The sequence below is a fragment of the Condylura cristata genome, unplaced genomic scaffold, assembly GCF_000260355.1.
Source record: "Condylura cristata isolate star-nosed mole 26May11 unplaced genomic scaffold, ConCri1.0 scaffold00021, whole genome shotgun sequence".
In the NCBI taxonomy this organism is placed as follows: domain Eukaryota; kingdom Metazoa; phylum Chordata; class Mammalia; order Eulipotyphla; family Talpidae; genus Condylura; species Condylura cristata.
Window position 1 is genome coordinate 21,186,923 of NW_004567122.1, and position 23,514 is coordinate 21,210,436.

General features: G+C 36.6%; 1 protein-coding gene across 1 annotated transcript in view; it reads right to left on the minus strand.

The window, feature by feature from the left end:
• The window catches only part of FBN2 (fibrillin 2), a 223,976-nt gene that overhangs the window by 99,415 nt on the left and 101,047 nt on the right, over window positions 1-23,514 (minus strand). Inside the window, exons 8-12 of the mRNA XM_004686681.1 lie at window positions 17,773-17,898; window positions 7,967-8,119; window positions 6,771-7,004; window positions 5,740-5,877; window positions 678-797 (exon numbers count right to left, since the gene is read on the minus strand). Coding sequence (XP_004686738.1) covers window positions 678-797; window positions 5,740-5,877; window positions 6,771-7,004; window positions 7,967-8,119; window positions 17,773-17,898 — 771 coding nt within the window. The remainder of the gene's footprint in view (window positions 1-677; window positions 798-5,739; window positions 5,878-6,770; window positions 7,005-7,966; window positions 8,120-17,772; window positions 17,899-23,514) is intronic.

The window sequence follows — 23,514 nt, forward strand, 5'->3', positions numbered from 1 at the left end:
GATGAAGAGGGACAGAAAGAAATGAAATGGGGTATACAAGTGTGCAGTGGACCGAAGAGAGGGTAGGGTGTGTGACTGGAACGAATGGTGTAGCAACTTTTCACAGAGTGACAGAACTCAAAAGTTAGAGCGAGGAGCTGGAAAGGAGCAAAGTAATGACAGAATTTCTGGTTTAAGAGCAGGAACAGGAAATGAAAAAGAAGACAAGTAGAGTCATCTGCTTAAAGAATTCTGAGGCTGAATCAGCAGTGAGGTAGAGTTTGGCGGCAATGGTGAGTATAGCAATGACACTGAGTAAGGACTGGGTGTGATCTAATGTTGGGCTATGTGTGAGTCTCAAAGAAAACAGTAGTTGAAAATGACTATAAATCTTCAGCTCTGTTTAATCAGAAAGTGGTAGCACTATTGATGTTTTTTGGAGAAAGGAAGCTGTGATCTAGGAAAGGAAGATAAACTGAATTTTTGTGCAGTCAGATACCACATTGCAGGGTTATATGTGCAAACTGTGTTTATGTTTAAAGGTAGCACCACTGAGGGTAGTATAAAATGAATCTGTAATAATAAAACAACATTTATTTCATTCCATGTCTTATTTTAATACATTTGCTTTTAACCTCAATAGCCAGGGACATTATATTTCATGGAACATTCTCATATGTAAAAGCAAACTGCCTTACCAATGCATGCTTGCTTGGTAGGAGTCCTCTGGAATCCAGCATGACATTTACAATAATAGGATCCAGGTGTGTTAACACAATCTCCATTAGTGCAGGGATTTGATGTGCATTCATCAACATCTGGGAGCAGCAAAAGAAACCATTATAGACTTCCCTCCATTTCTAGAAATGTTTATTTAAAGTACAGTTAGGTATCCCAAATTTGAGAGAAGGCCAGCAGTGGTAACAGTTAGAATAGCAGCTTTTATAAATGAACAAAAATTCCTTTCGTAAAATACAGGGGCTCATCTGAAGACTACAAAAATATTGCCTGTTAGAGAGTACAGGGGAATTTGCTTTCATCAAAACCCAACCATTTCTCAAATCACAATGATTAAAAATATGGGTTCTGTAAAGATAGTCATGAGTTCCAAAAGGGCTGTAACATTACCTTTACTAATATGGGCAAGTTAATAGTCTCATTGCTTACTACAGTGTAGAAGGCCAATTAAAGTTTTTGAAGCTGTATTATATAAAGATTTTTCATAATGTCATTTCCATTAAGTTCAAAGAAACTATGATAGGTTATGAAACTGCTTTGTTAATTTTTTTGTGTGAATTCAACTATATATGTAATTATATATGCAATGAAGTTGGGATAATATTTTGAAATAACAGATATAGGGTGGAGTGGAAAACAAATTAATTAAAACAATATTCTTTTCAATAGTTTCAGATTCCTTTAGGTATTAAAATTGGCACAGAGATAGTTTGCACAAAACAAACAAATATCAGTTCTGATCCTAAGTGTGAGAAACGGCGCTCCTTTTCATTCAATTTTCTTTAAATTTAATTAACGCAAGCTCCTTGCAGATTTCAGTAACTGAACAACTAAATGACAGACCCAACTGCTAGACAATTTAAGTCACAAAGAAACTAGATTTTAAAAAGGTTTGATTCCTCTCTCAGTGAAGTCCACTCATTGTCATTTGAATGCTGGCAAATTAAAAACCTGGCTGGTTGACTAAAGGATAATGACTTGCATTTCATATATATGTAGAAGCCATTAACATATACAGTTTCAGCTAACTTGGAGAGAACAACAATAAAATCATTTCACAGGTTTACCATTTTAATAAACAGATTACTTCTTTCACAGATGTTTTTGAAAGAGGAACTGCACTCTATCAAACTCACCGACCTCATTTATATAAACAGACTGAATGCAATTAAGAGCTCTTTGGTAAAAGATTGTGGTGTGGGGGGGATCTCATAGCAAAAAAAAAATAAAAACAACAAAGAATAACAGGATTAAATGCTTACTAAATTCATCTAAAGATGCCCTCAGCCCATTAAGACTCAGTTACATTTAAACTTTGGTTGGTAACATCAAGTCTACTGGGCTGCTTCAAAGAAATGAAGCAAAAGGAGAAAAGAACTTAAAGAGAATTAGCAAGCATATAAAGTCTGATTAACAGACTTTCTGATAGGGAATCTGTAAAGTTCTGTTCTAGTGAAGAACATGAGACCACGTGCCCAGCCCGCTCCTTTTCTCAGGGTCACTTTTCAGGACCTTTCCAACCCTTGTAAACCTATTCCCAAGGTCCTTCTTGTTCTGACAGTTTTGCCAGGTAGAACTGAATTAGGCCAGGTTGGCCATAATTCATTTCTGCTTTCTCAGCCCATTTAGCTGCCCATTAGCTGCAAAAGTTCAGGACACAGAGAAGACATTAGTTCACTTACCTATTTCATCTTTGCAAGATGAAACAATCACTAAAAAATTATTAGTAAATGTACAGCTCATGACTTTAAAAGCAATTTGTTCTCCAAAATTACTACATTTTACAAAATTTTAATTTATTTTTAATTGAGGTAATACTGGTATATCCTCATCAGGTATTATCACCATGTGCACCCACCACTGAATCACCCATACTCCATCACCTGAGTACACTGTGCTTCCTTGTCTTTTTGTTCTAGTTCCACCCCCCAACCCCAGTCCCTGGCACTGACTCCCTTGGAGTGCACCTCAAGATTTGTCCTTTTAGGGATGCTGCCCCATCTCTGCTTCTGCATCCTCTCTGCCTTGCCCTCAGCGGACTCCACTGCTCTCTCTCATCTCTGCACCTTGGCCTGGGTGGACAGGAGCTCACACTGGGCCCACACTACCTCCCTGAGCATCTGTACCTCCCCACCCCCCACTGTGCTTCCTTCCTTCTTTGTTCTTTTCCCCCAACCCCACCCACCTTGGAGCTTCTGTTCTATAGTCAGCTATCAAGGGTTATTTTTTAAGCTTGTTTTTAATCTGACTATTAATTTGGATACTTTAGACTCCACATTATTAGTGATGTCATCTGGTATGTAATTTTGGCCTTCTGTGGTACTACACTCAGCATGTCCCTTCTGACACCACCCATGTTGCACTGTGTATATGTACCACATCTTCCCGATACATTCATCTGTTCTGAGGCATTTCAGTTGTTTCCATAATTTTGTTATAGTAAGTAGCAGTACAATAAACATGGGGGTATAAGTTTCCTTCCAAATTAGTTTTTTTAATTTGGGGTGTAGATGCCTAAGAATGGAATTATTGTGTTGACTGCAGATCCACTTTTAATGTTTTGAGACACCTCCATACTGCTTTACCCAAGGGTTTAACCAGTCTGATTCCCACCAGCACCGTAGGAAGGCTCCCTTTTCTGTAGATCTCACCTACTAGTTTCTGGTCATTTAGATATGGGCCATTCTCACAGTGTGAGATCCCTTAAGACCACTCATTGATTTTCATTTCTCTAAAAGTAAGTGATTGTATTTTTTCATGTGCCTGCTGGCTGTTTGAATGCCAAATTTTAAAATCTACCCTTGAAAGCTGACACTACACCTGCAGTATCTAACAAGGGAAGGAGCAGAGGTTAGGGGAAAGGAAGAGAAGAAAATAGAATAGGGAGAGTACAACTGACTATGGTGGAGGTCTATGGGTGCTTTGGTGGTGGGAAAATTACAGTGACTACATCTGATGGGAGAAAACCTATACTGTGAAAAAACAAAGGATGTAAAATAATGGTATGTCATTAATTAAAATCAAGTACTTAAAATTCCAACTTAGAAAGCATTTTTTAAATTACAAGGGGTCTCTGATTAGTCTGTGGCCAAATAGAAACAGAAATTATTTCTTGCTATTTTAATCAGAATGGTTGAGTTAAAAATCATTGGTCACAACAGTTTGACTTACACCAACACTTAGTTACAGAATTCAGAGCAGAATTGTGAAGAAAAATGTTAACATGTAAATATAACTGTTTTCAGGCCTTAAAAGTAATTTTCATAATAGCAAAGTAGATCCACTTCAATTTCCTTATTTCTGGTCCTTTAATACCATATTGCCTTTCAAGCCTTACTGCTTCAGTTTTTTAATGAAGTTGCCACACAGCAGTGGCAGTTTGCTAATCCTCAAAACATTGGTACAACTGAAATAGTTAGCACTGTTATTTTGGGTTCCCATAATTTATATTTTATATTCTCTTAGCTTTTCCTATGTGCCTAGCTTCTTGTTTATAAACTCAGTGTGATTAAAAATTGTCTATAAAATATATACAACAAAAAACTTATTTTCTGAAATATGCTCTCAAGCTAATCTTGCATCTACGAATTACATGTTAGAAGGATAACCCTGCATGGGTTTTACCTCAGTAGGGCCGGAAGATTAAATCAAACTTGAATGGAACTGTTTGTAACAATGTTTAGATAAAATTAAAAGACAGAGTCATCATAATGTATTAATTTTGTAGACATATGATGTCAACACTACATTAAACAAGTTTATTAATTCTCTTGAGGAACAATGGTTGAGAATGTTGAGTCTGCAGCATGACTGCAGAAATAATTTTTGATCCTAAAACACAGTTCATCATTAAGGGCTCACAAATACACTCACCCAGATAATAGATATTTTACTAGCAAGAATAAAGTGCATCTGGGAACTAATAGGTTCCCACCTGTAATGGTGGTCCCACCTCTAAATGGTGGTCTTTGGCCAATTTATAGAAGTATTAAACTTCAAGACTGTTAGTTATCAGATAGGAAATACAGTGACAATTGTTAATAGCAAAACAGAAATAGTCATTCAAATTTCATTTTGCTGTATTGTGATTGTATAAGTATCTTCAAGATGGGCTATTTTTATATTAATTTCTTACAATGACATTTTCTCTTAGTAATTTTCAAGTCAAATAATAATAATGGAAAAAAGTATGGCATTCAAAAGAATAAATATTTGTTCTAGCACTTAAACAAGCATCAGGTGATGTTAACTATTCCAGGGCTGCTATGTTTGGTTATATACTGCATAACCCTGAGGTGCATAATTTGTACAGATTATGTTAAAGGGACCTTCTAGAAATGTGCAGTGCAAAACCTGTGCAACTTTACACTGAGATCCTGACTTAAGCCTTCTTTAATCCTTCAATCATACAGCTTTGTGTGATCATATAGCTTTAGAATGATCAGTTTTCCCAAAACGCTATATTTGGTTCACATTTTCTTTCTTAATTGTGGCACTCAATACCTTTTCAGTTGACAAAATTAAGATACTAACTCCTTGTACCATTCTTTTTTTCAATATTTACCTGCGTGGCTACATAATAGCCACTTATATGTTATTTTTCTCCTAAATCCTTAACTCTAGACTCAAACACTTTCCTCTGCTTCAGACCTCTATAATTTGTTCTACACAGTATAATCTCAACATGTCCAAAAAACACTCATGAACTATTTTCTTCCAATCTGCACCCCTTTCTGCATGCTTAATGACACCACCATATATCCAGTGTTATTCCACTAAAAAGCATGGAAATAGAGGTAGAGACAGAAACACAATGTGGAGGAGCAGAAAGGGTGAGTGATTCTTGATATAGTCTAGCTCAGCTGCAGTATAAGAGCATTTGAAATAGCATGCTTGTAGGGGAAACAGCTTAGAAATCAGCTTTAGTTCCAAAGACTCTAAAAATACCATATTCAATGCAATTTGTCCCTCTACTCGAAAGTTATGGAACAATGAAGAAAAACTAAAGAATTATGAGCTTACCTATGCAATCTCCATTTGCATCCTGCTTATAACCCATGTTGCATTCACATCGGTAGCTGGAAACAGTAGGTATGCAGCGTCCATTTAAACAGAGATTAGCATGGTGCTTACAAATATCTATTGTCTGGTTCAGAATAGCTATGAAACATTAAAGCACAAAAGAAAGTTATATCTTTTTAGATTTGATTTTTAAGTGTATTATTAGGGGGGTATGTGTGTGTTTGTATAAGTGTGTGTGGCTGTATCTGTAATTCTATATACTAAAACTGTAATGCTGAGGATCCAAAAATTATTCTTGAGACATACTTAACTTGCAATTTTTAAGTTATACATCTGGAAACATTGCCTATAATAATGTCTTTTTTTTAATATTTCAGGCATGTTCTACTGTACATTTCAGTGTTTTCCATTTTGTTTTTTCTAGCTGTGCCGAATATTCAGATAGAGTAAATAGGCAATATGCCAAAAAGAATAAACCCAACACTATAGGACATCGTTAAATATTATTAGCAAGAGCAGTTCTTTTAAAAAGAGTGAATTTATATGTCAAGCACACCAATGCCAATTCTGGCCTGAAGCCCACAATTCTCGATTTCTTAAGTTATTCAACAAAAAAGAGTGAGGAAAAGAAAGATATTTCATCATAATATTTGGATAGGCACAGTTAGCCTTATTCAGTTTATCTTAGTTGAGAAATAGTCCTGAAAAATAACTCAAGGGGTGTATAAAGAGGGGAGTTGCAAGTGGCCAAGCGAAACATGCTGGGATCAAAAACATATTGCACCTAACATTTCCCTGTATTGGAGTATTACTGTGTTCTCATTTCTCTTTTTAAGAGAGCCTGGGTTGCTCATTCTTTTCTCCTACTTAAAAAGTGTATACCAGAGAAAAACTTTTTGATGAATTTTGTGTTACATTATGTCTTAGATGCTGAAATAGGTTTTCACACACACACTTTTGAGGAAAAAAAGTGAGATGTTACAATATTCAAAACAGAAAATTTAAGAACCAACACAAAAGTGAATACTCACTCAGTCCTGTGATGATGGGACCCTGTCCTCCAGCACCCACACCCGCTCCTCCAACACCAGGAGAAAAGCCATTGCCTCCAGGGATAGGGATGAAGCCTGTGCCTCCTGGGCCGTAGCCATTGCCGTTGCCGCTGGGGGCAAAGCCATTCCCTCCAGTGCCTCCGGGCCTGGAACCAGCACTCCCTGGGATCCCTCCTATTGGAAGTCCATCCATGCAAAGTCTGCGATATTCCTCTAGAAGAAAAGAAAGTGCAGTTAACAAAATGGATGTCTTTCTGCAAAATAGAAGCAATTTATTGACTCTGATGAATATTTTAGCTCACAGACACTTTAATTATGAACGAAAGAAATTTGAATGGATTAAAATTAAAGTTGGAAGTAATTCATTCTATTTACTTTCTTTTAATTGAATCTTTAGCAGTACTGCATATAACTTTGTCCTTATCTCCTAAGGGCTTAATAAGATTTGGAATAATATTTTTTCTAACACAGACTTTAACAGATGATGATATTTTAAAAGTTTTTAACTCTGTCCTTATTTGTCCACATATCAAAGCTGACTCAAGTAAGAATACAGTGAGGCCTCATTTCCTTTATTTTTTAAAAAACTAGGTTGCTATCTGAGTAAAATGAAAAACATTAACTCAAAGTCATTGTTTCAGAATTCTATTATATATTTCTTTTGGAATAATGAGTTTTAACATACTATGCATTAACTATGCTTTCTAAAAAAAAAAAACTTGTACAGCTTAGAGATTTAGACAGACTGCACAAAGTAAGTAGAGAGGAAATACCTTCAAGTATCAGAACAGTATAAACTAGAGTACTCCTGAAATAAAATATAAATTAAGGCAGAATTTTAACATTCAAAGATATTAAAATTCTAGAGGAAGATCAGGAGGCTTTAAAACTGACTTGAATCAGTTTTTAAGTTTGTTTTTTAATATACTTACACAAAGATAAGTCATAATCAATTTTCAGCCATAACAATTTCATATTTTTCTGATATTAACAAAGCTGAGTATAATAAAAACTGATCCCACATAAGCAATACTACTCTAGTCCCCACAAAACATACAGTCTTACTGAAGACACTACAAAGATGACTTGACTTTAAGCACAAGAGCAAAGAACATCATTGTTACTCATTTTCTCTGCACCATCTGTCTTGAGAAGACCAGCAGACAGCTGCTCACCAGAGCCTCTGACGGGACAGGCTTCAGGAATGGTTCCAACACCCCAGCAGCGGCCAGGCTCACAACAGCACTGCATTTTTGTCATTCTGCCCGGGAGTTCTTGTGCACAGCGGCCATTCACCAGGCCCGAGAAACATGTGCCTGTTCTCTGATCTGTACCCGTGAAAATAAAATAGAAGACAGGGCAGAGTGATTTCAGGTTCTAATGTTGTTTTGCATTGGAAAAAGCCAAAAAGAAGTGAATTATAAATCGTATCTCTTTATTTTCTTCATTTGTATTATGCTTATTCATCTCCCTTTGTTAATTTACTGAACATTAATTGAGCACCTATTCCATGGTATACAAAACTAAAAGATGTGAGGGGAATATGAGTTCATACTACAGTGAGAAGCCAAAAACTGAAAACATCTGGAACTGGATGAAGCAAGAACCCAATCCTAGACTAGATTAGCCAAGCTCCAGCTGATTTGCAGATGTGTACTCTGGAGAATCTGAAGTTGGTTATTATATCTGATTAATACAGGTGCTATTTTAGAAGCACTGATCAGAAGCAGTTCATTGAAATAATGACTTCTGAGCAGACTTGAGCAAAATGAGACCATGAGCCATGCAGTCATCAGAGGGAAGAGCTGTTCAAAGAGAAAGAAGGGGAAGTGCTTGATGAGAGTGAGGAGCAAGGGCTCAGGGTGATTTGAGAAAGCATGCAAAAAGGGAGGGGAGAAGATCATGAGTTCAGAGAGCTACAGAAGGCAAGAGCATGTTTGCACCTGCACACCATTAGGGAAAGATTTTGGGTTGTATTTGGACCATTTGAGAGTGCTTGGAGGGTTTCAATTAAAGGAAAGACAATGGTGTCCATTTTTAAAAGATCTTTGTTTGCTGACTATAGAGAAATCAAAAGACCAGTGAAGAGAATACTGAAGACTTATGAGAGATGATGGTGACCTGGATGAGGGTGGCCACAAAGATGACAAATGTAGTCAGGTGACAGATTTTGAAGGGACAGTCAATGGGAACTTGCTTGGGTATGGGGTCTGAGGAACAAAATCTTAGAAATTTCTGTTTCTGACTTATATAACTGAGACATTACTGACAAGGGAGAAGTAGTATTAGAGGGCACAGTTTGTGTTTTTTCTTCCAAAAGCTTAGGAGGTTGAATGTATGGACCTGGAATCAAGGGAATGTTTGGGCTAAACATATATATTTGTGATCACCAGTGTATTTATGAGGTTATAAGAAATAAGGCTGAATGAGATATTTTCGAAAACTTAAGAGGAAATGGATTGTGTCAAATGGTGATGAGAAGGAAATAAGGTGAATACTTAGAAATAACCACTGGGTGGTTGAGACTGCTGTGGCATTTCACTATAGGATTGAGGGTAGTGGAGTGACATGATCAAATGTGACTGTAACTAAGTAATTCCAGCAGTAGACTAGAGAATTAGGATCAGGATGGCTAGAATACGTTGTTAGAGTCCAAAAAGCAAATGATATAGTGGTAAAATGTTAATATCTATGAATTTTGCAACTGAAACTGCTTTTATATTACAAATAAAAAAACTTGAGTCTAGTTCACTATATACTATTCAACAATGCTTTCAAAGACATTTTGTCTATGGCTTCAAGAAGGAAGGTGTATCACAACAATCAGGAACCACATGCCAACAATGTAGATAAAATTACTAATTAAAAATGGATTTTATTAGTAGGTAAAGTTTTTTTTTTTTTGCACTAGATAAAGAGTTTTTAAAAAAAGTATTATTAATTTGAATGGTCCATGATATACCTCAGGTTGCTTTTAAGCTATCATTAAGTGAATTGGCTTTAAGATACTCCACATAATGGCCCTCCCTGGTGGCGCAGCAGGTTAAAACAGCACTAAGAAGCTAAAGCCACTTCTGCATGAGTTAGATCCCTCGCCTGCCCCGGAGGTGACCACATGGCGCAGCAGACCTCTCCTGACCCTCCTGCTGCTCCCTCAGCAGTGTGCTTTGTCGATCTGCCTGTTCTGTTCCCCACTCTGTCTCTGGTGAAGCCTCTCACTGCCCCTGAGCCTCTTGCCTGTATCCCAGTTCCGTATGCACAAATAAATAAATCTTAAAAAAAAAAAAGATACTCCACATAAGAATCAGAATATCTTCTTTCATTTCCCAAAAGAAACCAGTATGTCTAAGACCAAAATCCTAAATTGATGCATGCATGTATAATTAAAGACACTGCAGATATTTCATAAACTTCAAAGTTGGACTTAGAGAGGATGTCACAGCGAATAATTGCACTGGTAGGCTTCTATTTCTAAGAAACATCCTTAAGAATGATACAGGCAAATAATTTCTGGAATATTCATTCCAGGAACTCAAAGAATCATGTTCCTACATTTACTCAGTTGTTATACTCCTCACAAGCAAGGATGTACATTAACAAAGTCCTAAGCTTTTAATAACAATTACTGTTAAGAAACACACTGAGCTACAAGGTAGACTGAAGTCTACACCCGGTTTCTCTAAGAGGAGGCTGTATGGTAGGTTTGAAAGAAAAAACATAGCCTTGAGACAGGAAATCTATGTCTGTATCAAACTATTATTAACTCTTCGATTTGCAACTAAACTGAATTCCTCCTCCTCATGGGATAGGATTGGTGGGAGAATGAAATAAAACAACACATGTTCTGTTGGGTTACCTTCTCTGAATGCCTCCCACAACTGAAACATCGTAGATAAAATATGAAAACAAAGTATTAAAATGTACCCGTGGGCATGAAAGAAAGGCTAAAATAAGTCTTTGAGTGAAGTGAAAACAGGAATCACAGAAGGAAAGTGTAGTTTTAGGAAGTGTGCAGAATTTAGGAGGCTTTGAATTTCAACTCAGCTTCACAAGTCCAGAGCTCAAGAGATAAAAAGCCAAGATCTCTTTTCCAAAACAAAACATAACAAAATGTAACCTCATAAACTAGGGGTCCTAAAGAACTATATCCTTAATGTAATAGTATGAAGAGATGGGCACTAAGAGACACCTATGAAAAAGTAGTAGCTATCAGAAAAACAAGTAGGTAAATAAATAAGTAGGTAAGCAAGTAATAAGAAAGTAACACAAAGCTTCTGAGCAGCCAGGATCATTGTTCAGTGTCATCACACCATGTTAACAGGATGCCAATCATGATGTAACATGCAATTCTTACTTGAACTATCATCTCATTAATTGGTCGATTTACCTGTTGAATCTGCAATGATTTCATGAATGATCCACAAATTTATATTATGCTGAACATTACAATGCACCATGGCTCTCCCTGGTGGCACAGGGGTTAAGTCTCAGCATTATGAAGCTACCAGCAGTCACTGTGTCATGTATTCAATCCCCAGCCAGTAAAATGACCTCCATGGCACAGCAGACCTCTCCTGTCACACCCACTGCTCCCCTTAGCAATGTATTTCAGTAGATGCAACTGTTCTGTTCTCTACTCTGCCTGGTGAATCCTGTCATCCTTCACATCTCTGGCCTATACCCCATTCTTTTATGCATAAATAAATAAAAATAAATATTTTAAAAATTGTCTCACATTGTATAGGAACTACTGTGATTCCCATTTACTGAGAATTAATTGTAATTTCTAATAAAATATATATTCATTTTAAATGGTTACTAAACAAGTGCCTTGTAGCTTTTTCACTATGTGTTTCTCAAAGATGTCTGCCATCATCATATGTGGATCTGAAAAACATGTTTTATGTTAAAAGGGGTGGTCTCCAAATTCAAAGCTCACAAAATAGCTACTGAATTAAACACCTTGGGAACTTCTGATCAGTACTGTAGTATGTACTGAAGGAAGTCACATCACTGGTTGGAGAGGTTGTGGGCAGAGAGAATGAATAGAAAGTAAATCGTAAATTCCACAATTAGTCTCTTCTAACAAAGGGAAGCAATCTATATTCTTGAGACAAAAATATATCAATATGAGAAACAGACTAGTAAGAGAGGTCATAGTTAAGCGCTCCCCAAAAAATTATTTCAAAGTAAGTCAGTAGCTAAGTGTTAGGCTCTTTCCTTTGTAGATGTGAAAAAGCATAGTTCTTAGGAAGTTCTGTTTTGAACAAGGACCATATATGATACAATTTCTGGAATAAGAAGGGGCACTAACTAATAGTTGTTTAGGCACAATATCCCTTGAATAGGGAATTATCAGGGCAAAGGCAAATAGGAGCTTACATATTATGTCCTAAGGAAAACCCTTCCAGTCCTTGGTATACATTTAACTGTAGCATTAACAAGCCATAAGTAATGAAAATAAGTCTATTTCTATAACAATCTCCTATCACTCTCATGACATTCCCAGAACAAGGTTTACATGAAGACTTATTTAAAGCCACACTGAGAAAGAGGAAGCAATTCATCTCCTTTGATTAAAATATAAATCCATCTTGAAACAAAATAATGGTACTCTTATCAGGGTTTGTTTCTTGGCTTGACATTTAGTCTAAACTTGATTTAAGAGAACTAACAGTTAATTATACACTATGATGAAAAGTTGGTAAGAGCTGGGGGTTGTACCTTGAAATAAATAAGTCTCCTGGTGAATGAGCTTTGCTTATTACAAAAAAAAAAAAAAAAAAAAGAAGGGTTCAGCCAGAACACACCGACGAGGTCAGCCAGGGGCAGAATACTAAGGATAGTGAGTGCTGGATAAATAGCGGCCATTGTCTTAGTCTTAGTGCCCTGATGCTGGAGTCCTGCATCCACTTTTTCGACGATCTGGCGCCAACCTGGGTTCCCCGTGATTAATTCTGTAGATTCTTGATATTCCTAAAATACTTTCAAGCTTCCATTATACAAGATTAACTGGAACTAGAACGATGAAAGAAAAAGAATCACTGTGGCTCCTAGGCTTACATCTTCCTCTTAAACAGTAAGCTATTTCTTCCTCACAGGCTAACCTTCGCTTTCTAGGACATACTTCCTTAATTAAAGCTAGTTTCCTTATTCCATTTTATTTGATCCTGAAGTTAAAACACTATTTAGTAATCTGTATTGTCCCTTATTCTCTTTCCCTTTCTAAACAGTTCTATGAGCTGTTGGTTAGCCTCTGTGTGTCTTGTTGCAAATGTACACAGGCACATACAATGAACACCCATTGCCACAGAGACTGCTGCCTAGTAACAACACATTTCACCATCATGCTGCATCATTGTAGGAAAATCCTCATTTCTTTTAAAGATTTCTTTATGCATACAGAACTGGAGTACAAGTCAGAGGTGCAGGAGTGGTGAGAAGATTCACCAGAGACAGAGTGGGGAGCAGGACAGGCAGATTGACAAAGTACACTGCTGAAGAGAGCAGTGGGTGAGGCACGAGGGGTCTGCTGTGCCCTGTGGGTCACCTTCGGGGCTGGGGATCAAACTCACACTGAAGCTACTGTGGCCAGCTTGCAGTGCTGTGTCCAAACCCATTGCACCACCAGGGAAGATCCTCCTCATTTCTTTTAGACAGTTTTCTCTTCCCCCATTGATTTTTCCCTCTGTCCTTAACAGTCCTGACAGGCTCTCACTGTCCCCAGGAGCAACCTGAAACTCCTTAGCATGGCAATTAAGAACCTTAACAATAGAATCTTAATCTTAATCCATCTACTGGTTGTATCTCCAGCTACTTTCTTGTCTAGCTCTCTTCCCAGACAACTCTTCTCACCACCTCCTGAGCCTCCTTGGATATGTTCTGCATCTGAGGTCTTCCTCTCACTTTCTCCTTCTTCAATGCTTCTTTATTTCTGTAGTTCTTAGCCATTTTTTCAAAGTCCACATACATCAGTGTGTAGTTACTCAGGATTTTTTTTACTTACCGCATCCACTGCCTAAAAGTTATTTAGAAAGTAATCACTCACTGTCATGAACTTTATCATGATTATTTTTTCTAATAGTATGCTTCAAAGAGGTGAAAACTTGAGAATACTCCAAGACAATGCTATATACTGAAAACTTTGTAAAGCCTAAGGAAATGCACCAGGGCACTGTGGCCAAATCTTACTACTATAAGGAATTCTTGGTGTTTACTCTCATTTTTTAATTCAGCTTGCTGCTCACTGGCATTTCTGAGTTCCCTATGGTCTCCGTTAGCTCTGTGAGCGAAAGAGCAATAGGCACATTATCTTAGCTCTTTTGCTCACTTGCAACTCACTGTTTCCTCTTTGCTGACCACCAGGCTCCCTTTTGCTTATATCACAGTGTGGAAGTTGGTATAAATAATGTCACAGATATTACAACAGCACTGAATTCCAAAATGACAAAAGGTTTATTAAGTTATATTATTTAAAATGCTTGTAAGGAAAAGATTATTTTCCTTAGAAAATAAATGCTTTGACTCTTTTTTAAATTAACATGTTAGTATTATATAAAGAAAACTCCTGAAAAAAAACTTGATAAAATATACTATATAAAGTTAAGCTAGGAATTTGACTTTTATATTTAGCATACAGTGAAATGGGAAAATTATCTTATAGTTTAATTAAAATGTCCAGCTAAACTCTCCTGCCATAAGAAACTGTTTTCCTAACATAAAAGAAAAATTACAATTAATTGGTGTTTTATAATGTAAATCAACTCAGTTATTTTTATTACTAAATTAAGGAATTAGGGCAGCATTCAGCATATGCTACTCTCAGAATAAAGCTACAGATAATATGCAGTTACATACTCCAGAAAAAAAATTGAGATGGTCCAATTTATTATTGTTAGCATTTATGTGGTCAAAAAATAAACAGGATGGAAAAAATCATAACATACATAATTCAATCATGAATAAATTCAATTTAAGAAATATTCAGATTTTCAAAAATCAAAGACAGAGATTTCTTACACATTAAAATGTTAATTTCTTTTCTCATATATGGAAAAATGTACTTATTCCAAATCTAACATAGCTATTCAAAAATTTCTAACTGAATTTAACATTGATTTTGTAATTCTGGAGAGAGGCTCTCTCCTTCTTTAGGTGTGTTTTGGGATCAGGATATTGAGAGCAAAATGACTAGGGACTCAATATCAACAGGACTCACTGTTCCCCAGGTCTCTGTAGCTCAAGCAGGCTCTTACCTTTTGAGCAGCTGAGACAATCATCCAGGGTCACCATATCATGTTAGCAGGATGCCAACAAGGCACGTGAAACTTTTGTACTCAGTGTCATTTTGTTCATTTTTTGATTTGCCTATTCATTTAGAAAAGAGCTACAGAGTTCAAACATTCATTTAAGGCACTATGCAATGCTCAGAAGAAGACATGAAGCTGAGTAAGACAGGACTTCAAGAGAGCTCACAGTCTGGCCAACAAATTAAGCACAAGTGCCTGTGACAATGTGATAAATCCAGAAATGAAGGAAAAATAAAATATTATAGGAGGGGCTGATTAAGTTTTCCTAAGAAGAAAGTGGGGATTGAGTAGGGAAGGCTATAAAGAAAAGTAACATGAAATCTGAGTCATAAGGGGTGAGCCAGGTTTTATGAACATAGAATGGGGAAATCCAGACACTGCAGGCACAAAGGATATTGCAGGCAAAGACAAGGCTGTGCACTCTTGTAAAAGGAGGAGAAAAATGTAAGAGTGAGGTGGCAAGTGTCAGAGATGAATCCTACACAGAAGCTTGGTCAGTTTGGAAAGGAGTTTGAAAATCCAGATAGACTTAGGACTTGATATAGAGAGGTAAAAGATAAAGAGAACTAATCATAACTTAATGGTAAACAAATTAAATATCTGGTATTGAAGAAAAGTAAGTTCAGTAAATCATTAGAACTCATGACGATGACTATCTGAATATAATGAAGAACAGTCCTCCTTTTCAATGCAATAAAAAAAAGCTACAAATTTTGTTTGAATAAAGAATGATTTAGAAATGTTAGAAATATTAAAAAAGTGATATAAGACACTAACATTTATTATGGCAAACAAAGTCTTTCTTCTCCTTGTGTTTCATCGTCTTCCCATCCCCGTTTCAATTTATTCTTAATGATCTTCAAGTTATTCTACTTGCTTACCAAATAAAATATGTACAACTTAACTGGTTACATCCAGAACTTCCTGGTAATAATCTCATTTACTTCTCCAACCATAATTCTTCTAGCTATATTCTAAAATATAACTTTTCTGAAGTCAAGATCTATAGCATCAGCAAGTGAAAGTCAATGATTCAGTTATAACTTTCAAAGTGACACTGTGTATGCTGGGTGTGTGTATAAGCAGTTGTATTAATATAGATGATCCCTGACTACACAGGTTTGAATTACATGGGTTCATGAAAATGCAGTTTTTCAAGTTAATACACAACTTAAACTTAAGGTATTGCTAACTGCAATATAGTATTATAAATGTATCACCCAAATGATTTTCTTTATAACATTTACTTTAGCTTACTTTATTTTAAGAACACAGAATATAATATATATATGTATATGCAAAACATACAAATATATATACATATTATATATAAAACATTCAAAATATGTGTAATCATTTATTTATGTTATCAGTAAGGCTTCAGGTCAGCTGCTACTAGCAGTTAAGCTTTTGGGAAGTGAAAAGTTATATTGGAGCTTTCAGCTGCACAGGGGTCTTTGTCCCTAACCTCTACATTACTCAAGAGTCAACCACATTTAACTCACAGAGACAGAGACTTTCAAACTATGCTATATGAATTAGACTAATTATGTACCAACCCAACTGGCAACACTGACACTAAAAATAGTTAATTTGCTTAGTTATATAAATTTCACTAACAATGCTTAACTAATGTAACACAGAAACTCTGCTTCATTCAGAAAGAATGAACAACTATCATTCAAAAATCATCGGTTCCAAAAGCACATTCACCTACTTCTCAAAGCAAACGGTGTGCATAATGGTGGAGAAGCCACTCATGTTGGAGACCTTGATATATAGGCGCAGGGTCTCTGGCCTCTTACAGTTGATAAAGAGGCTGAGAATTGTCATTGTAATATAGATGCAAGACCAGAGACCTGGATTAGAATCCTGGCTCCTGTAACACTGTGTCAATCCTATATCCTCTCATAACCTCAATTCCTCCATCTTTAAATCTGAGTACTGCTATCACACAGACCAATGTGTTCACTAGTCACTAGTCTGTATGGTGGCCCTAGCAGTAACCACTGACACACTCTCCTGTTAGGAATGAGAGTGAGTCACTGTGGAGACAGCTAGCCTCCACTGAACCACAGAACTTCATCTTCGGGAGCTGGTTAGTTATTCTAATCCCTGTAGCCCCTAAAATCAGAGGCTAGCTCAATAGTGGAAGACTTAACACCATAACTGAGAAGAGCACTGCTTCACCTTTCTAAATTAAGGAAAGCATAACACTTAAATTTGAATATACTTAACACACAGTATTAAAGCTTTCAACTTCTTTTCTGCACTATTTTCACTTGAAGAAACAAGCTCTAAGTAAATAAGACATTGGCCACATTGTTAATTCAAACAAAAGAAACTTCAATTACTACAGCTGTATCCCAAAGCATATTTTTAGAATCTTTCTTATGCTTTTGCATCTCTACTGCTGGGCAAGGGCAGTGTCTTAAGGAAGTCCTCCTTCATTTCCAAAATGACTTTGACAACATAAAACAAACCCAGATGGCTTCTGAAACTGAAGTCTTTGTAAAGAGCACCTGGACTATCAATTCCTCAAAAAGAGTATCGTTTATTTTAAACAACTATTTCCCAATGCGTTTATAATCATTACCATATTCATACCTGATTGAACTGTTCTGTCATTAGAAAGAAGCACTGCATTGTGCCTTCAAAAATACTAGACTTACCGATGCACCGAGAACCATCTGTTGAGGTCACGTATCCACGTGGACAAATGCAAAAATAGCTTCCCACGGTGTTAGAACATTCACCAGTTTCACATATCCCAGGAATGATGCTGCATTCATCAATATCTAATCAAGGAAGGAAGGAGAAGACAATTGAGAAAAGGTTTCATCTAATTGCTTTTAAAAGGGAGTTTTTTTTTTTAAGAGTATGAGAATGCTCATGGTTGATTAGGTCAGATCATATAACCCTGAAGATACTCTTGTTTCAGGTTCTAAAGAACTTCTCACACATATCTATGGGAACTGGGATGAAAGTAAACTCCCATGGCAGTAAAACAAAGCCAACTAAAGCAAAACTGTGTCCTTTCTTTTTCATCCCCCCAATGCAATTTAAATTGGAAATAAAGATGTCAATGTTTTAGTTTCAATTCTATATCAATTAGGGACTTATCCTACTGGAGTCTTTTTAAAAAATTAACATACAAGGATTATATTTTTAAAATATGGAACAACTACATTTAAAAATTTATAGCAAATTTTACACTAATTATTTGAATCATGGAGGGTGGCAAGTCATTTTTTGTTCTACTGGGCTTTAGGACAACATTTTTCACTTACAGCTGAATATAGATATATTTGACATCCTGGGAATTTACTTTAAATCTACATAAGACAGAAACATGGCAAAGGGCAAACTTGTGAGGCTTTGAGAAGTGTCCAGTTTTTCTATTCTAGCTCCCTATATGATCCATTCAGCTAACTCAATGCTGGGAATAGTTTGTTTCCTTTCACATTAATGAAAGGTCTGCTTTCTTCTAAACTTTCCCTAAAGCAGAAAATCTGCCATTTATATAAGCTCTAATGTATTTTCCTGTTAGCTCAACAAGCTAAGAGAGGCAGAAAGTGAAACAAAGCTACAAGCAAATACAAAGAAATCAGTTACTAATACATTTTTAAAGAAATAGTCACTGGGAGGAAAACCCACCTCTGATGCCTGGAAACTGGCTGTCCTTTTTTAAGGAACAGAATCAGCAAAGGACAAAGAGAGGGGGAACTGTGATAAAAGCCATGAACATAGATAATTACTGAAAGTAAGCCTAACCTTTTGGTTTCCTTCTGGTTATACATATATATTAAATATATATCAATAAAAACACAGGGAAATCATATTCTTATTGAAAATGCAAGGAAAGAAACTGTAAACCTCACAATTAAAAATAAAGTGACTGATAATGCCTTCCCTGAACCCTTTTACTGGTTTTATTCATTCTTTCCCCAGCCTCTCTTCCCCTCCCCTCATTTATTCTGACAAGTAACTCTTGCCTAAAAGCTTTATTGTGAAATAACTATATATTTGTGTCTTCTTGGAGTCTTCTTATTAAAAAAAAAAAAAAAAAAGGCGGGCCCTCTCCGGTGGCTCAACGGGTTAGGATGCAGCACTGCAAGATAGCGACAGCCTCTTCAGTGTGAGTTCAATCCCGGGCCCTGGAGCTGACCCACATGGTGCAACAGACCTCTCCTGACTTGCCTGCTGCTCCCCTCAGCAGTGTACTTTGTTGATCTGCCTGTTTTGCTCCCCACTCTGTCTCTGGTGAAGCTTCTCATAGCCCCTGTACCTCTGGCCTATAACCAGTTCTGTAAGCATAAATAAATGAATCTTTTTAAAAAAAAAAAAAAGATTCAGATAATCTCTGAAACAATATCTTCATTTGAAGCTTAACAGCTAGCCACTGCAGGCATTGTATATACAAATAAACCTCTACAAATTCCCCAAGAGAGGTAAGAATTTTAATACGAATTGAATACATGAGCAGCAAATATCTAATGTGGTGAAGAGTAACCATCAGACTGAATCCAACAAAATGAAACCATGTGTACAAAATTAGGACCTGTTGTATCTTGTGTTGCTATCTTAGTGCAGGGCATCTTAATAAAGCTGAACAAAATGGATTCAGAAAGGAAAGTAGAATAGCTACATTTTAATTGTTAAATAAACTGACTAATCACTTCTGCTTAAGGAAGAGAAAAGTCAAGACGCACACAGTGGAGCAGCAAGCAGGACGTAAGCCAAGGCCCACAACTGGCCTGGGCCTCTACATGGAAACTTATGTCAACAATCCAGGCCCTCATGCAGCCCTGGATCAATACAAATTCTTAAAAATTAGGACCTTAAGTCCTTTGTTTAAGTATTAACTCGTATTTCCAGGCATTTCCTTAAATAATAAAGAGCCTCCTTGTGTGCTGTTTCCAAATGCACTTCTTGACAACAACAACAAGAGTAGGAAAAAAATAGATGCTGGACATATTTATGAAGGATAAAACGTAGAACATAGCAGAACACATGGAATGATATTAAATTTGTGGTTTTGTATTAATTTTTTTTTGTACAAAAACTCTATGCTTAACTGGGAGCCTCAGTTGGTTAACTTTCAAAATAATTTTATGTAAAAGGTTCTCAGTACAGTATTTAAAGATTCAATGTGAACAATAGGAGTGCTTTTTCACTTATGTTGAAGAGGTAGACTCCACCAACACTTTAAAAATGAAAAAAACTGGTGTTTTTGTTTCCTCTTTCTTACTGACTCTGCATTTCAATGTAGTTATGCCCAATATTTACCCATCCATTTAATGCTAATTCATTAAGCACTAATATCTATGTTAAGAAGGTTGTATGCATTTAGCTTTTTCTATAATACTTAGTTTCACACGATCATATATCAGAATCAGATTTGGAAGTAGTATTTTAGCAAACACGAAGTATACATTACACCTAAGCATAAACATGTCTATCTAATGGTGACAAGTCTATTCTTAGGAAAATGTAAATTTTAACAATGGGAGTTGACTTATTTATTTTTATTTTTTAAAAGACTTACTTTTTATGGCATGCAAGAACTGGGGTATAGGCCAGAGTTGCAAGGGGTGAGAGGATTCACAAGAGACAGAGTGGGGAACAGGACAGGTGGATCTATTGAAATACACTGCTGAGGGGACAGTGAGCAAGGCAGGAAAGGTCTGCTGCGCCATGTGGGTCACAGATTGAACTCATGCTTCAGGGGCTGTGGATAGCTCATAGTGCTGTGTGCTTTAACCCCTTGTGCCACCATGGAGGGCCCCAATGGGGGTTGATTTAATTCATGCTCTGCATAACCAACATATCTCCACCCATCTGCCCTTTCCTTTAACTTTTTTCTGTTAGTTAGTTATTTTTTCTTACATAGTTGTGGTCCCAATAGTTTCCCTGCCAACATATACCTGTGTTCCCTTGTGTTCATCCCTTTCCTATTAGCCATCCTCTCTCCCCCTCCTTTGCTCTGTGCTTCAGTTATACGTCAGCTTGCTTGTTCTCACCTTTTTTGACCTTTTGTTTAGCATCTCTATATTTCACTTATAAGTAAGATCATCTAGCATTTATCTTTTTCCATCTGACTAATTTGGCTAGCATAATGCTTTTCAGCTCCATGCTGTTGTAAATGGCAAGAGTTGGTCTTTTGATCACTGAGTTAATAGTCCATTGTGTAAATGTACCACAACTCTTTGATCCATTCATTCATTTGGGGCATTTGGGTTGTTTTCATATCTTGGCTATTGTAAATACTGCTGCTATAAACAGAGGAGTACAGGTCTCCTTTCAAATTAGTTCTTTTGTGTCCTTTGGGTAAATTCCCAGGAGTGGAATCAAATATTGTTGAAATTCATATGGAACCACAAAAAAAAAAAAACCTAAATACTGAAAGCTCTCCTGACTAAAGGGAAAATGAATGGAGGCATTACACTTCCAGACTTCAAATACTACAAAGCTATTATAATAAGAACAGCAAGGTCTTGGAATAAAACCAGACATATAGGGCAATGGAATCAAGTTGAAAGCCCAGAAATAAACCACACCTAAATGGTCAGCTAACCTATGACAAAGGAGCAAAGAATATACACTGGAACAAGGAAAAAATCTTCAGTATATGCTTTTAGGAAAACTAGACTAAAACATGTAAAAACAAAACAATGAAACTAGACAATCTCACACCATATACAAAAATCAACCCAAAATGGATAAAATACTTGAATTTAGGACTTGAAACCATAAAATATATAGAAGGAAACATAGGCAAAATATTGCATGACATATACCTCAGAAACACTTTTGAGGATTCTTCTTAAGAAGCAAGGAAAACAAAGGGTTAGATAAATAATTGTGGCTACATCAAACTAAAAGGCTTCTTAGTATAGCAAAAGCAACAATTATTAAAGCAGAGCTAGCCTATTGAATGCTGAGGAAACATTTGTACACCACATGACAGATATGTGACTGATTATCAAAGATCTACAAAAAATTTATACTACACAGTAAGACAAAGCAAACAATCCAGTCAAGAAATGGGCAGAACTACAAAGACACTTTTCCAAAGAAGAGAGGCAAATGGGGCCTCCTGGTGACCAGCACTTGCACCACTAAGTCCCAAGTCTGATTCCCAGCCAGGGAGATAACATGGTAAGGCAGAGCTCTCCTGTCTTGCCCACTGCTTCCCTCAGCCATGTACTTAATCAATCTGCTTGTTCTGCTCCCCACTCTGTTTCTGGTGAATGCTATCACTGCCCCTGTACCTGTGGCCTGTACCCCAGTTCTGTATGCATAAATAAATGAAATCTTTAAAAAACAAATTAAAAAAAAAGGCAAATGGCCAACAGTCATAAGAAAACATCACTAGCTATCAGGAAAATACAAATCAAAACCACAATCAGATACCACTTCATCTAGTACGTGTGTCCCACATTACAAAAATGGGAAAAATGGTAAATAACAAGTGCTGGAGAGATTGTAGAATAAAGGAAACCTCTTATACCGCTGGTGGGAATACACACTGGTCCAGCCACTGTGGAAAGCTTTGTGGAGGTTCCTCAGATCACTAAAAAATGGATCTAACTTTCAACTTTTTAAAAAAGTTTATCAATTTGGGGGCTTTGGTCTGCAAACATCAGAAAATTTTATACAAGATGACATAACTGGAAATTTAATAGTTTATATATTTGTAAGTAAACAAGTGTCATGAGCTATAGGTCTTGTTTGATGTTAGTCTCCCTGGTTTCCTAAATGGGCTCAGCTCTGTCCTGTGTGCTTTGACTTCATCTACAGACTGCCTTCTTGATGACCACAAAATGGTTTTGGAAGAACAGCTGGTCAGCTGGAAGGCTGTCTCTTCCAGTAACCCTTTCATAATAAGGAGAAAACTTTTTTCAGGTGTACCTAACAAAATCTTTGCTCTTACTGTCTTGAGTTGAGTTGCCTGCTAATCTCTGAATAATTCCTCAAACTAGGGAGTATGAGCCATAGGCACAGGCTTGATGTCTTTAACCAATTACTATAAGCAAGTGGGATGTGGTTAGTTTTAGACTTAAAACAAACCAGCATGGGTTAGTATGTCTGAAAATATGGCACAGGGGAGGAACAGAAACTGTAGCAGAATGTTGGGAAACTAACAGAAGATACATTTTGCTAGTTATTCATGTGCCATATCCTGAAGAAGCTAGAACTTTGACTTCTATTTTCAGTGACCAGATGGAGTAAAATAAGAGCAAATCAGTATTTTAGAAAGATAATGTACTAATGTGAATGGATAATAAATGTTTCAGCGATAAGTTATGACAGCCTGAGGCAGGTTTTGTAATGAAGAAGAGGACACATTTTCAAGAGGTATCTAGGAGGAAGATACAACAGGACTTTGCCACTGGAATTATATATATATA